General features: G+C 47.8%; 1 protein-coding gene across 1 annotated transcript in view; it reads right to left on the reverse strand.

The window, feature by feature from the left end:
• Positions 1-272: 272 nt before the first annotated feature.
• The window catches only part of GNAI3 (G protein subunit alpha i3), a 33537-nt gene continuing 18334 nt past the window's right edge, over positions 273-15475 (reverse strand). The window contains exons 4-9 of the mRNA XM_064732874.1: positions 14685-14842; positions 6858-6986; positions 4216-4345; positions 2605-2758; positions 1371-1564; positions 273-1296 (exon numbers count right to left, since the gene is read on the reverse strand). Of these exons, the coding sequence (XP_064588944.1) occupies positions 1374-1564; positions 2605-2758; positions 4216-4345; positions 6858-6986; positions 14685-14842 (762 nt within the window). The 3' untranslated portion in view covers positions 273-1296; positions 1371-1373. The remainder of the gene's footprint in view (positions 1297-1370; positions 1565-2604; positions 2759-4215; positions 4346-6857; positions 6987-14684; positions 14843-15475) is intronic.

Here is a 15475-nt window from a genome sequence, read left to right on the forward strand (position 1 = left end):
CCAGTGAGATTTAGGCTACAAATAAACAGTAATTATCCATCTGCCAATAATCCCATGGGCAAGGGGATTCCTGGCATGTTCCAACTGTGCCAGGACAACTCAAGTCTTTGGGAGCAGCACAACACCACCAGTGGTGGGTGATAAAGCACAAGGAACATCCCTGTCCAGGTAATTCCACCCAATTCCCATCAAAGCTCTTCCTCTCCTTCTCCAGCAAAGCACAAAAGCTGGGAGCACTCCTGGAAAAAGGAAGAATAAAGTGGAGAAAAGGCTACAATCTTTACTCACCATTTTAATACTGCCAACAAGTCTAACAGATCCAACTGTACACATGACAAACTGGGAGGAGTCTGGATGCAATCATGGATCAGCAAAGGAATGTAGGACTGGTTAGGGATGGCACTAAAGGGAAACGGGGATTTGGCACCACACAGACAAAGTAAAGGCATGCTCAGGACAGGGCTGGGCAGGGAGGGCCATGGGAAAGGCAGCACTGAATAATGCACCGTTTTCATCCCAAAAAATGCACAGGAATCAGTGGTTTGGGAGCTGGCAAGCAGCAGATTTCCCCCCAGCCAGGGCTCAGCTCCTCTCCCCACCGAGCTAGGGTTATGCTGAGCACAAATCCCTTCCCATAAAACTGGCATAAAACTGGGCTCAAACCCCCAACAGAACCTAAACCCTCCTTCTGCTGCAGGAGCCTTTCCCAAAGCCTGGGGGGAGCAGGATGGTAACAAATCACACATGGAAAAAAAGCTCTAAGGATCCCTTGGTAGCTGCAGAAATATTAAATCCTGGCCATAGCAAGTGTTAAAAACAAGGAATTCCTGCTAAGAGGAATATTTTCTGCAGGATCTGCTCACATGTGCATAGTTAAGTGATTTTTTTTTGTTGCTTTTTTTAATTATTATTATTTTTAAAACAAGGTTTGCAAATAAAGAAATAAAGTTTAGTAAAGTTATAGTTTTCTCGATGGAAAAAAAAAATAACCTTAAAAACAGACTAGTGGTGGCTTGTTAACCAAAGGAAGAGAGAAAGCTACATATCCAAGGTCTGGAATCCAGCTGGAATCCACTGCACATCCCGGAGATCACGTCGTCCAACGATGCCAGGAGGATCTACTCCCACTACGTGGCTTCACTGTGCCCTAATTCCACATCCCACAGCAATAAAAGGTCCCTAAGACAGAAGATTGTGCTAAAGAATTCCAGGATTCCACATGTTCTCTGCTCCTGGGTCACGCTCGTCGCTGTCCCCACGAGGCAGCAAGAGGCTGGGGCTCACCAGGCACAAACACTGGGAAGGAAAGCAGGAATGTAGAAGGGAGCAGAGTGAGCCCTTCCCAGCAGGACACCCAGAGCTGCATTTACCTCTCAGTAGAGCCCACACTCCTTGAGGTTGTTCTTGATGATGACGTCGGTGACGGCGTCGAAGACGAACTGGACGTTCTTGGTGTCGGTGGCGCAGGTGAAGTGGGTGTAGATCTCCTTGGTGTCCTTCCTGCGGTTCAGATCCTCAAACTGGCACTGGATGTAGGCGGCTGCCTCCTCGTACGTGTTGGAGCCTGCAAAGGAGAAGATCCCTGGCTTTGCCCACCACCTCACGGGAGCTTTTAAGTCCATATTAAGCTGCTTGCAACCATCTGCCTTATCCAGCTACAAATCCAAATCCACCATTAACTCCTTCTGGGAGACCTGAAGTCTGTTCTCTGGGCAGTGACCTTGGCCATGGGATCCAGGGATTGCTCTGTGCTGGGACAGCCAGGCTCCACAGAGAGTAACCAATCATGGGCTGGAAGGGACCTTCAATCCCACCTTGTTCCACCCCCTACCCAGGAATAGGGACACCTTACACTACACCTTGTTGCTCCTGTCCAGCCTAGCTTCAAGCACTTCCAGGGACAGGGAATCCACAGCTTCTCTAGGAATCACAGAAATCAAGAGATTTGAAGAGATTTGAAGGATTTTTTAAACATGTAAATGCCTTGAGCAGTGCCCAAGTAAAACCTTCCACCTGTGTGGAACCACAGCAGGGATGGGTTCTGGAACAATCCACGCTGAACACGGACACTCCAGGGTGGGCAGGAGCCAGAGCAAGACATGGTTAAGTTCCACAGCCTCTAAAATTGAATTTACATGGAATTATTGTCCCAGTTAGGTGTGGAAACGGGGAAGTGACCTTCACAGAATCACAGAATAATGAGGTTGGAAGAGACCTCTAAGATCATCAAGTCCAACTTATGCCCTAACACCTCAACTATAGCACCAAGTGCCATGTCCAGTCTTTTTGTAAACACATCCAGGTGATACTACCACCTCCCTGGAAAGAGCATTCCAGTATTTATTACTCTTTCAGTGAAAGAAAATCCCCTTGATTTGTTGGAGTGCAACACTTTATTCCAGGGAAGAAGAAAGGTTGTTCCCAACCACAGCTCTTCCAAGAAAACACCACCAGCCAACTGAACAGGCCAGAACTGTCCAGGAGGCAAAGGGAAAGAACTGGGGGAAAAGTTTGTAACTGATTCTGGGTTGTGCAAGGCTCGGACTCACTGACTGCTGGCCCAGTGACACAGATGATCCCAGGATCCCAGAGGTCCCAGCCTACCTGTGTACTCTGGGTAGCAGATTGTTAGTGGGCTCTTCTTAATCTTCTCCTCAAACAGGTCTTTCTTGTTCAGGAAGAGGATGATGGAGGTGTCTGTGAACCATTTGTTGTTACAGATGCTGTCAAACAGTTTCATACTCTCATGCATCCGGTTCTGGAAAAGGAAATCCAACAGGGGAGATGTTAGGGCAGGGTGGGATGGGGGACAGAGGCTCTGCTGCACAGGCCAGACTCAAAATTGGGGTGTCACTGCCACATTCTCACTGCCACTGCCCCAGGAGGAGCACAGGGGGACAATTCACCTCCTCCTGTTCCTTCCTGGAGTGACTCACATGCAGAGAACAAGGCATGAGAACAACTCCAGGCACCTCCCAGCAACCAGGAAGGTGGAAACCTCATGGATGGGTTGTATTTATCACTTTGTGGGGGCAAGATTCCACTGGCTTATCTAAAGAGTGCTCATCCTTGCAGCTCTCAGATAATTTAACAGGAGGAGTGTCACCACATTTCTCTTCACAGAGAAAAGCAAGGCACAATTCTTCCCAAGAATATTTCTGGGTTTCACATTCTGTGAACCTCAAAGAAAGAAAAAACAATTCTTATCATTTGCTGTGAATGTGTTTGTGCAAAAGTACAATGCAACATGGAGACTGTTTACCCACAGTGATGGTGTTTTGTTCCCTTGCCCTATCAGGACCAAGTGTGTGTGTGTTGGGACTGTTGGCTGACAGTCAGGAGATTCTGGGCAGTTTGTGCAGAGTTGAGCGCTTGGCAGATATAGAATATAATATAGGACAGAATAAAATATTAATTTGAATATAATATTAATATGAATATAATATTATTTGTATAATATTAGAATATATATTAATTTAATACTATATTCTATAATCTAATAGAATATAGTATAGAATATAATACAGTATAATATACTATTATATTATATACTATTATATACTACTATATTATATACTATTATATACTATACTATTATATATATATACTATATATAATATATATACTATATACTATATATATACTATATACATATACTATACTATTACATATATATACTATATATATACTATATACTATATATATACTATATACTATACTATTACATATATATATACTATATATATAGTATATATACTATATTATACTATAATATTATACACTATTATATACTATACTATTATATACTATTATACTATATTATATTATATTATATTATATTATATTATATTACATTACATTATATTATATTATATTATATTATATTATATTATATTATATTATATTATATTATATTATATTATATTATATTATATTATATTATATTATTATATTATATTATATTATACTATATTACATTACATCAATTTAGATGTAGTATAATATAGTAGAGAATAATATAGTATAATAAAGTAATTAATTAGCTTTCTGATAAGATGGAGTCAGATGCATCATTCTCTTCATTCTCTCCCCTTTGTTGGGGGACCCTGCAATTTCTATAGGAGGAGTAAGTCAGGAACATTCCAGCCTGGTGCAGGATGGAGCCAGGATGCTCCCAGCTCCCTTCCCTGCAGCCACAAATGCCCCAGCACGCACCATCTCCTCGTCCTCAGCCAGCACCAGGTCGTAGTCGCTCAGGGCCACGCAGAAGATGATGGCTGTCACCCCCTCGAAGCAGTGGATCCACTTCTTCCGCTCCGAGCGCTGCCCTCCCACGTCGAACATCCTGGCAGAGGCACAAGTGGCTCAGGAGCTGGGCACACCCTCCTGCCCAGCCCCTGTGGTGTCCCCAGGCATGGGGAGGCAGAGCAGGGGTTGGGAACACACAGGGTTTCAGGAGTTTCCCTCAGGAAAGGGGGTTTTAAATCAGTATTCTCTATTTTCTTTCAAGCTATGGTGGACAGAGCTTGCAGCAACCTGGGCTAGTGGAAAGTGTCCCTGTCTGTCTGGTTCCAGCTGTCCCTGGATGAGAATTCATCTCCCTCCCAAGCCAGACCATTCCATGAGTCTGGTTTTCAGCAGGAAGAACTGGAAGTCAGCATCCAGAGCTCTGCTGGTTTTCTGTTCTCTTTCCTACTTCCTTAGCAACAACTCATTTGCTTGACTGGACTCCAAACACTTTCTCACAGGAAATGGATTATTGGGAACACACTACCTGCAAGCTCCTGCTGGGACCCAGGAGGAGATTAAGGGGGTTAAGAAATAATTTCTTTTATTAAAAATAATCTGAGGTACCAGAGGTTAAAGGCTGAGCAAATGCTTATGGAATTTCTATATAAATTGAATTCATTTCTAATTAAATAGGAATTTGTGTCACAGGTAGTTCCAGCCTCCCTGCTCATCCAAATATTTTGATGAGAGCCCAGGATTGGGATTTAATTAAATCAAGTTAATATCTGAGTTATTAAGTCATAGATATTGATTTGTTCCCAGAGCAGACAAGGAGCTGTCCAAGGGGGATTTAATGATCCCAAAGTAACTCCCACCTTCTATTTAACCCTCTGGTCTAGAAGGAAAGATGGAAATCTCTGTGAGAATCCAGGATATTTCCATGCCTAGAATCATTTGCCATTAGCACAGAAAGATTCATGAAGGAAAAGCATCCCTGACACCTCAGCTCATCCCAATTCCAGTCACTGCAGCTTCCCCATCCCATTATTAATGTCTGAGATGGAATATCAGAGCAGAGCTGGCAGCACCAGGCTTTCTGATGGATTAATGCTTCCCTTTGTGGAGCAAATCCCTCTGGGACAGCACCTCGTGTGTCTGGGGCCCTGCACATGATCAATGGCTCTGGGCAGGATCAGGCAGGAGGGTGGAGATGATTAAAGAACACACTGGAGATGCTAATCCTGATCCATCACCACAGGGAGACAAGTTATTCCCTGGATGGACCAGAAGCTGCATAAATAAATTGATGATGCTGAGTGTTTTGGCATTTTTGTTTAAAACGTTCTTGAATTGCACAATTTGGAAGCCAAAATGTTGTTCTCCCAAAAACTGTGCAAAAGTTTCCTTCTCCAGAAAAGACCACGGAGATGCTCCAAGGACTGGAGCCCCTCTGCTCTGGATCCAGGAGAGCTGGGAAGGAGAAGGCTCCAGAGAGAGCTGAGAGTCCTTTCCAGTGCCTAAAGGGGCTCCATGAGAGCTGGAGAGAGATTTGGGACAAGGGCCTGGAGGGACTGAACAGGCTGAATGGCTTCCCACCGCCCAAGGGGAGGGTTAGGTGGGATTTTGGGAATAAATCCTTCCCTGTGAGGATGGTGAGGCCCTGGCAAAGGGTGCCCAGAGCAGCTGTGGCTGCTCCATCCCTGGAAGTGTCCAAGGCCAAGTTGGACAGGCTGTGGAGCCACCTGGGGTAGCTGAAGGTGTCCCTGCCCATGGCAGGGGGGTGGGACTGAATGGGATTTAAGGTCCCATCCAATCCAAACCAACCTGGGATCCTGTTAAAACCCTTGGATTTTAGAAGCACCACTTGGATTTTGCTGCAACTCCACCAAAGTATTTCACAGCCCATTTGTAAATAAGCCAACACAGGATTTTTAGGAATGTGAGCAGGAAAGACTCCAAACCATTGGCACAGACAGAGGGAAGGGGCTGAGCCACAGGCACTGCACTGTCCTACACCCTCCAGCACAGGAATGCTGAGGGGCTCCAGCTATTTGTGGGATCTGAAGCAAGGAATTCCTAAGCAGCAGGAAGGGGAGCTACAGGGATCCAGGTGAGGGAGGAGGGATGCAGCCTCAGCCTGCCCTGAGGTTAGAGGAAGCTCGTTAGTGACATGTAAAGGGACACTGCCAGGAGCAGGCTGGATCCACAGCCTGGCAGGGACTGCATCAGCAGAGGGGACAGGGAAGTCCCAGCCCCTGCAGTGCCAGGCCCAGGCTGGCAATTCCCAGAGGAACACATGGAGCACACCATGCACCCAGAGCCACAGCCTGGCTACGGACACAGCTCGCTTCCTCTGCTCTGAGGAAAGGGTTAAACTCAAACTCAAACTCCAGTCAGTGTCCTTTTAGTATTATTGTTGGGATTGGGTCCTGGAAACGAGCAGTCAGTACCTGTGTCTGCGATTCCAACATAAAAGCAGCTGAAAAGAACAGAAGGCAAATCAAAGTCAAACTGGTCTCTCCAGTGAGGAGAGGATAACGGAGGGAAGGAGGACAGTGGCACCAGGAGCAAGTGTGGGGTGTGCCCCCAGAGCAGGGCACAGGGCACGGGCACAGCCCTTCACTCACTTGAAATAAAGGTCCTTGAAGGTGAAGTGAGTCTCCACAATCCCTGTAGTTTTCACTCTGGTCCGCAGCACATCCTGCTGAGTGGGAATGTAGGTCGGCTGGGATATTCTATCCAAGTCATTTAGGTAACTAAACCAGAAGAGACAACACAAGAGGCTTTTTTTAGTCGGCTGCCTCACCATGAATCTTTTATAAACTGCAGAACAAAGCGCAGAATTTATTTATCTCCCTCACACAGCACAGCCCTCGAAGCAAACAACCCCCTGGGGCTGTCTTGAGAGATGTTTTGGGGGTTTGGGGATTTTAACCCCTCCCTGCATGACCTTGGAGGCAGTGCTGGTGCAGCTGAGCTGGCTGGGGAGGGTAGGGAGGGAATGCAGAGCTGTGCCAGGGCTGGATCTCCCAGGGCAAGCCACAGTCAAGGTCTTTTGCTTCAAAGCACAAGGCAATAAATCCAAGGGTTTGCTGTTAAAGGGCAGGGATGCATCAAGGGAGCTGGGAGGGAGGGATGAAACCCCTTAAAAACCATCCCAAACCAGGCAGATCCAGTCACCCCCTTCCCCAACAAGCTGCCTCTGATGATACAACCCACATCCTTGCAGAAATTTTCCCATCAAGCCCTCAACTAATTCCAGCCCCAAGCACATTCCTTTTGGAGTTCAGCTCTCAGGCACAGCAGCACGAGGTACAGCTGATTCCCAGCAGGATCAGAAATCCCACTCCAGCCAGCAACACCTCTGAGCTTGTTCTCCCTCCTGCTCTCACAGAGTGAGATGGATCCCACAGCCCTGCAGGGCTGGCACAGGCTGTCTGTGCTCTTCCTTGGGAGCAGCTTTTACCCACCCCAGCCCTGTGTCATGGGAGGGTTCAGGGGCTCTGATGAGTGCAATAAACCCTCCCAAATCACACATTATTATCACAGATCCCTTGTCAGCCAGGAATTGCTTCTTCCCATGTGCCTGGAAACTGTGCTAGGAACCCCAGCAACAAACACATCCCTCCTCCAACAGCTCCAGCACTGCCCTGGCCAGGACTTGCAGAGCCCTGCCCTGTTTCCAAAGCCCAGATCCCAGGGATCTGCCAGGACCTGCCCAGTGCCACGGGGCTTTTCCCACAGAGAGTGGATTTAGCCCAGGAAGAGGCACTCCTCTCATCCCTCTCTCAACTCCAGAAGGATGGCAAGTTTATAAACTGCCGTGTGACCAGGGCTGGGCCTGGCTTTAGTTTCAGTTTGATGATTTGGAAGGTGTTTACCTTCCACAGCTTCCACCAAGTAATATTTCTGCTGAGGCAGGAACATGCCCAGATTTTTTCTCCTCTCTCCCTCCTACCAGCATAAGTTTAGCTGAGACACTGTATCAAAAATCAGTGGGAATGCTAAGAACTGACCCAGCAGCTCCTCAAAGCCTGGCTTTGATACAGCTCACACCACTGATATGATAAATCATGGAATTGTTTTGAAAAGTCCCTTAAGATAGAGCCCCACTCTTATCCCAGCAGTGCCAAGGCCAAGCTGAAGCTGTAAAGCACCTGCTCCCAACGGCCCTTGGAACAATGGGCACTGAAAGTGGAATAATTCCTAATTAAATCCTAAATAATTCCTAATTAAGGCTTTGGGAGCAGCCAGGGAGGAGGGGATGGAGCTGGCAAACAAACTCCATCAGGGAATAAAGCATATCAAATTCAGTGGTGCTGCCTGAAACAATAAACTGGGCCAGACTAATTCCAGGGAGACCTAAAGGGCAAATCCCATGGCAATACAAGCAGTTGGAAAACCCAGCAAAGGGGATTTCTGGGAAAGCCTGGAAGTCCTGCCAAGTGTGGGCAGAGGAAGCAGCTGTGCCCTCCCAAAAATCCAGACTGTGGAGCCCAGTTAGTGCCACTTGTATTTCAGATCAATGGGAACTTGAAAAGGATACCCCAAAAAGCTGGAAAAGCAGAATCTCTTTGTTCCCAGTGGCTCCTGGCCCCAGCTGCCATAGAGACACCCCTGACAAACACTCTGAGAGCAAACACTGACCTTGCTGTGCCTCCCCTCATCCCAAACACTTCCAATCCCTTCCCACACCTCCTGCACCCCCATCAGGCCGGGGCTGCATCCCTCCTTCCCCTCCTGGCATCCCTGTGTTTACAGACCCAGCTATTCCTCATCCCTCAACACCACAAACTTCCAAAAAGCCAACTTGGATTTTGGCTTTTGGGTTTGTTTTCTTTCTTTTTTCATGCTTAAAATTTGGCCCTAAGTACAAAAAAAAGTGCTGATCAAGCCTACAGTGTCACTTGTTTGTGCTGCTGACTCTCCAAGCATTCCTGTGCCAGTGTGTGCAGGGACCACTGAATCCCAGAATTCCAGGATGGTTTGGCTGGGAAGATGTGGGAAATGGATTTATAGAAAATTTTTAAAGCCTGACAGAAGGCTTTATTATACTATACTTTTACATAGTATGTATCTGTAAGTAAATTTTGAGATAAGAAATGTTAACTTAGAAATGCCATGGAACAAGATAAACTGCTGAGAGACAAATGGAACTAGAAATAAGTTTCAAAGGATGGTTTTGTAAATAAGATTAGATATTTTAGAGAAATAAAACTATAAAAGATACATTGTAGTGGGACTTACATGGGGAAATTTTAAATGATTGGTTTTAAGGTGATTACAGTATGGTGTGGCTAAAGCTGATAAGTTTATAATGTATTGTAATCAGGATATAGTTGGTTTGTGATGGTAATGGTGTGAATTATAACATCTGTATTGTCTTACCCTTCACATGAGACTGAAATGACTCTGAAAGTCCTTAACGGGGAGGGAGGAAGAGGAAGATGGGAAAAAGAAAAAGGGGGAAAAGAGGGGAGGGGAAAAAAGCAGTGGAAGAGGAGGGGAGGGGAAAAAGAGGGAGGGGGAAAAAAGAGGAAGGGAAAACCTTGCAATGGTGATTTTCCTTACAATTCATTCCTTTTGGTGCTGAAAAGGAGAATTTCAGGGCCACAAATGGCTTTGAAAATCCTTAAGGGGGGAGGGAGGAAGAAGAAGACAGGAAAAAGAGGAGAGGGGAAAAGAGGGGAGGGAAAAATGGGGTGGAAGAGGAAGGGAGGGGAAAAAAAGAGAGAGGGGACAAAAGAGTAAAGGAGAAAAGGAGGAGAAGGAAAAATCTCACTTAGAAATAATCTAGGTTTTATCCAGCACCATGTCAGGCAATTTAGGCCAGAACTGGCATTTGGGAACACGAGGAGATGTGCAGGACTAGAGGAAGGTTGATCAGGACTGTGCTAATTGCCCATGAGACTGCAGATAATTACCTACAGCTTCCACAGGCTGGGATCTGCCTGGAATCCAAGAAAAGTATGAAAACTAGGAACAAAACACTTTAAAGCATTATGTGCTTGGTGAAAAAGCACATCATTATCTTGAAAATAATAATGAAAACTATCTTGAAAATCTGGAGAGGTGTGAAATGGAAATATCCTTCACATTCCCCCTGCTGCACCCCCAAACAGGGGTTTAATTTAGAGGGGTATTAGGAAGGAATTCCTGTCTGTGATGTGGTGAAGCCCTGGAATGGAATGCCCAGAGAAGCTGTGGCTGTCCCATCCCTGGAAGTGACCAAAGCCAGGTTGGACAGGACTTGGAGCAGCCTGGGATAGTGGAAGGTGTCCCTGCCAGAGGGGTGGAACAAGATGAGCTTTAAGGTCCCTGAATTCTGGGATTCCATGATTCTGGAGCCAGGCTGAGAGAGCTGGGAATGCTCAGTCTGGAGAAGAGAAGGCTCCAGGGATGGAGACCTCAGAGCTCCTTCCAGAACCTAAAGGAGCTGCAGGAGAGCTGGAGAGGGACTTTGGACAAGAGCAGGGACAGAGAGAACACAGGGAATGGCTCCCACTGCCAGAGGGCAGGGATGGATGGGATATTGGGAAGGAATTCTCCCTGTGAGGGTGGGCAGGCCCTGGCACAGGTGCCCAGAGCAGCTGTGGCTGCCCCTGGATCCCTGGCAGTGTTTAGGGTCAGATTAGATGGGGTTTGGAGCAGCCTGGGATAGTGGAAGGTGTCCCTGCCATAGGGGTGGAACAAGATGAGCTTTAAGGTCCCTGAATTCTGGGATTCCATGATTCTGGAGCCAGGGATATTGGGAAGGAATTCTCCCTGTGAGGGTGGGCAGGCCCTGGCACAGGTGCCCAGAGCAGCTGTGGCTGCCCCTGGATCCCTGGCAGTGCCCAAGGCCAGGCTGGACAGGGCTTGGGGCACCCTAAGAAAGTGTGGAAGGTGTCCCTGCCCATGGAATCAGATGGGATTTAAGTCCCTTCCCCAAATGTGCACAGAAGTCTCAATGTTTGTCCACAGCCCTGGGAGCCACAGATTCATTGCTCACATCAGAGGGAAAGACAAAAAGGAAGTTGCAAAAAGGCAAGTTAAAAAAAAAAAATAAATGTTTGCAACATTCCACAAAACCCAGGGTAGCTGCAGGGGGGTTTAGTAGAATGTGCTGGGAAAAGCACTGAGCATTTCCACATCAACAGCTTGGACCAGGAGCTACTCAAGTGCTCTTTAAAAAAAAATAAAAAGAAGAAAATATGGAAAACACCACCATTCTAGGAGAGATTGTTTGGATTAGTGTTATCCTCCACCTCCTCTCCTCCCATGCCATCTCCAGCCTGCCAGGGCAGTGCTCTGACAGGCTGGAGCTCTGCCTGCACAAGGAAGAAATGCAGGAAACAGCAGGAAGGGGAGTTTGGGAACAACTCTATGCTGAAATGCTTGGCTCTCTGCCACAGCAGCCTTGCTCTTATGCTACCTGATTTTCACAAGCAGTTACTTGTCTGCTGCTCTCTTCCTCCATTCCACGTGTCTCGGCCCCAGAATCTGCTGTGGAGCCAGAACTGGTCTGGAATCCCAGCACAAAACTGGATTTCAGCTGGAAAACCAGCAAATGGGGCACAGATTTAACAGCTGCTCACACTGTGCTGTTTGTAGGAGGTAATGAAAGGAACAGAGAAGTGAAATTCCCAAGAGAAGTGACACAAAGCCGGTGTCATCCCACCACAGAAAGGGGTGCAGGACATCCACCCTTGGTGTTTGGGCACTCAAACAGCTCCCCTGGGAATGGTCACAGCCCCAAGGGCAGAGCTGTGACATTGTCACAGAGCTCAGGGAGTGTTTGGACACCCATGGAAAAACATCCCCCCAAACACAGGGTGGGATTTTGGGGTGTCCTGTGCAAGGCCAGGAGTTGCACTTGATGATCCTTGTGTGTCCCTTCCAGCTCAGGGTATCTCATGATCTAAGCATGGACAAGGGAATTAACCAGGGAACAGCAGAGGTAAGGCAGGTCAGGAGCCATGTGAGGAGGGAGCAGAAAATCCTGGGAATTCTGCAAGTCCTGTGGAAGAAGCAGCCCTTCAGTGGGGTGAATTTGCTATGAAGAAATCAACCACTGCTGGTGTTTCCCAACCATGGAGCTGCTGAGCTGCAGATGCATCAGAACACCAAGCTGGTTTGGTGCAATTTCCTGTGGTTTTGGGACAGGAAGCTGAATTTCCTGGGGCACTTCTCAGGAAATGCCTGGGTGGCTCATCCTGGGTGTAAAATCCTCATCCCAGGCTGTGCCAGCTCCTCACAGCAGCCAGACCTGGATTTGCACAAGGGTGGGTGGCAAATACCCAGGAACAGGAAGAACCCTCCAAAATCCCACCTCTGGAGGGCAGCTGGGTCATGCAGGTACCTACAAAAGCAGGGTAACACCCTCTCTTCCCAATCTGCTCCATTTCTCCAGCTGCCTTCATCTTCCTCCTCTTCCAAAGCCCTCCAGACACACACCAAGGTTGCTCCTTCAGCTCCATTCCTGCTCTCTGCCCAGGTCCTTAAGCTTTCCTCCTCTTCTTCCATCTTTCCATTCAATCATTCCTTCCTTTCCCCTCCTCATCAATCTCTTTCCTCCCTTGGAACCTGATTTTCCTCCTTTCCTGCTGCAAAGGCATGCACAAATCCAAGAAAATTCCCATCAGCCTTGATCCAAACCCCTGCCAAGATGCTGCAAATTAAGAAGGGTTCTGCCTTATTTTCAAGCTCAAATATGCTGTGAACAGAAAAGCCCTGCAGGCAGTGAGCTGTGGTACAGCTAAAACTTCCCCACAAAGCTCTTCCCAACTCATTTTTCCAAGTCTTTTTTTTTCCAAGTTTAAATTAAAACTCATTTATTTTCCAAGCTTAAACTGAGATGAATTTTCAGCTGTAAATCACCTTTCAGAGTGTCAAATATTTGTTGCAGAAAGACCAAGAATGTGAGTTTAAAAAAAAAGAGGAAAAACCAACAACTGTTTTGCTCATCAAAGGAACAGTTTCCCCTTCCTGCACCAACCTGCCCTTGGAAAAAGATGAGGCATTTCATCAAAAATTCCATTAGCAGCCTGTTTATCTACTTGGAACCTTCCAGTTGTTCAGCAGCTGTGCTGATTTTAGGAGCAGGACAAGAAGATTTTAGAATTAGAACAGTGCTGCCTGTGAGGTGCCAGGCACAGGGACAGGAGGAAAGGGAAAGCTGCAAGGAGAAAATTGAGAATATTGACCTGCCAGGTGAGGGGATCCCATTTTGGAAACAGCTGAATGTCAGGAAAGTGGCAGTTTAAAATTTAAGTGTTGCTCTCCTTTGCAGGGACAATGGAGGTGACACAGCCAAGCACTTGCCACTTCAACAGAATCCCAGAATCACTGAGCTGGGAAAAGACCTCCAGGATCCAAGCCCAGAGCAGAACAGAGCACTGGGTGCCACATCCAGCTGGGCCATGAACACCTCCAGGGATGGGAACTCCAAACCTCACCTGGCAGCCCCTGCCAAGGCCTGGCCACGAAGAAATTCCTCCTGATGTCCAACCTGAACCTCCTCTGGCACAGCCTGAGGCTGTTTCCCCTCACCCTGTCCCTGTTCCTGTAGCACAGCCTGACCCCCCGGCTGTCCCCTCCTGGCAGGAGCTGTGCAGAGCCACAGGGTCCCCACTGAGCCTCCTTTGCTCCAGGCTGAGCCCCTTCCCAGCTCCCTCAGCCCCTCCTGGTGCTGCAGCCCCTTCCCTGGACACGCTCCAGCCCCTCAATGTCCTTCTTGTCATCAGAAACCTAAAATTTACCCCAGATTGGAGGTGAGGCCTCAGCAATGCCAAGAGCAGAGGGACAATCACTGCCCTGGGCCTGCTGGACACACTGTGCCTGACCCAAGCCAGGTGCCACTGGCTCTTGGCCCCCTGGGCACACCTGGGCTCATGTTCACCTTTGCACGAGATGCCAAGTTTCTTCCATTAAACCAGCAAATTCAAAAATCACATTTTTCAAAATCAGATTAAACCCCTTGCTGTAAGGGTGGGGAGGCCCTGGCCCAAGCTGCCCAGAGGAGCTGTGGCTGCCCCATCCCTGGGTGTGTTTAGGGTCAGATGAGATGGGGCTTGGAGCAGCCTGGGATAGGGGAAGGTGTCCAGGCCCATGGCAAGGGGTGGGATGAGACCTCAAAGGTTCTTTTTAACCCAAACCACTCCAGGATTAAATTCACCATGCTGAGCTTTTCCCTAAGACCTGTGGGATGTTACTGGGATGGTTATCAGGATGACACCTCAAAGGTCCCTTCCAACCCAAACCACTCCAGGATTAAATCCACCAAGGCACAAAATAAGGAATGCAGGGTTTTCCCCAATGCTCCATAGGGAGAAGACAAACAGCCCTCCATCCCCAGTGTCACCCAGTGCAGACAGGACCTTCCCACCCAGTCCCACCCTGCTCCAGCCACACTGGCCCCTCCTGGACCACTGAGGGAGCTGGGAGGAGCCCAGGAGCTGGTGCTGGGTCCTTACTAGGATGCAGAATCGTTGAGCTGGTATTCCCTGGATCTGCTGAAGCAGGCCTGCACCCCAGGGTCTCTCCAGAGGCGTTTGATGACTCCAGCCAGCTCTGCTGTCATCATCCCCTCCTCAGCGCTGCCAGCCAGCACGAACAGCTGCCGGGCATCGTCCTGCACGACAGGAACACATCCTGACACATGCACCCACACCTTCAGCAACAGCAACACCTCTCACTCATTAATCACTGCTCTCATTAATCACAGCCCAGTGCATCCAGATTTCTCCCAAAAGTCAGAGTTGTTTACCTCGTGCAGCCAGAGAGGGAATTTTTGAGGGGGAAGCTGCAGGCTGGGGGGTGAGATGCTCTGATCAGGGATGGTCACAGCACTTCCATCCCCACCACAAGCATGGGATTTCAGTCATTTGGTGCCATGTTTCAAGAAAGGTGGGAATGCTGATGTTTTACTTGGAAAACCTCTGTTGGTGTGGCACAGTACCAGGAAAAGGGAAAAAAGCAAGTTCTGAGAGACGATGGGACCAAAGCTTTGAGGATTTGCATTTTGCTGTCAGAGCTGTCAGAAGTGAGGGAGACTGATTCCTTAATAAAACATTTCACCAGAAGATGGGATGGACTGATTGGGATCTGAGCATGAAAAATCCCCCTCAGAAGCCAGAGCAGGATCATGGCTTGATCTTGTCCAGGTTATCCAGTGGATTTGGACAGGGAACCCCACGCTGCCCTACAGGTCCCTCTGCTTTTCTTCCTACCCTGATCAGACCTGTCAGGTCCTTCTAGGACCTGT

The sequence above is a fragment of the Zonotrichia leucophrys genome, chromosome 26, assembly GCF_028769735.1.
Source record: "Zonotrichia leucophrys gambelii isolate GWCS_2022_RI chromosome 26, RI_Zleu_2.0, whole genome shotgun sequence".
NCBI lineage: Eukaryota > Metazoa > Chordata > Aves > Passeriformes > Passerellidae > Zonotrichia > Zonotrichia leucophrys.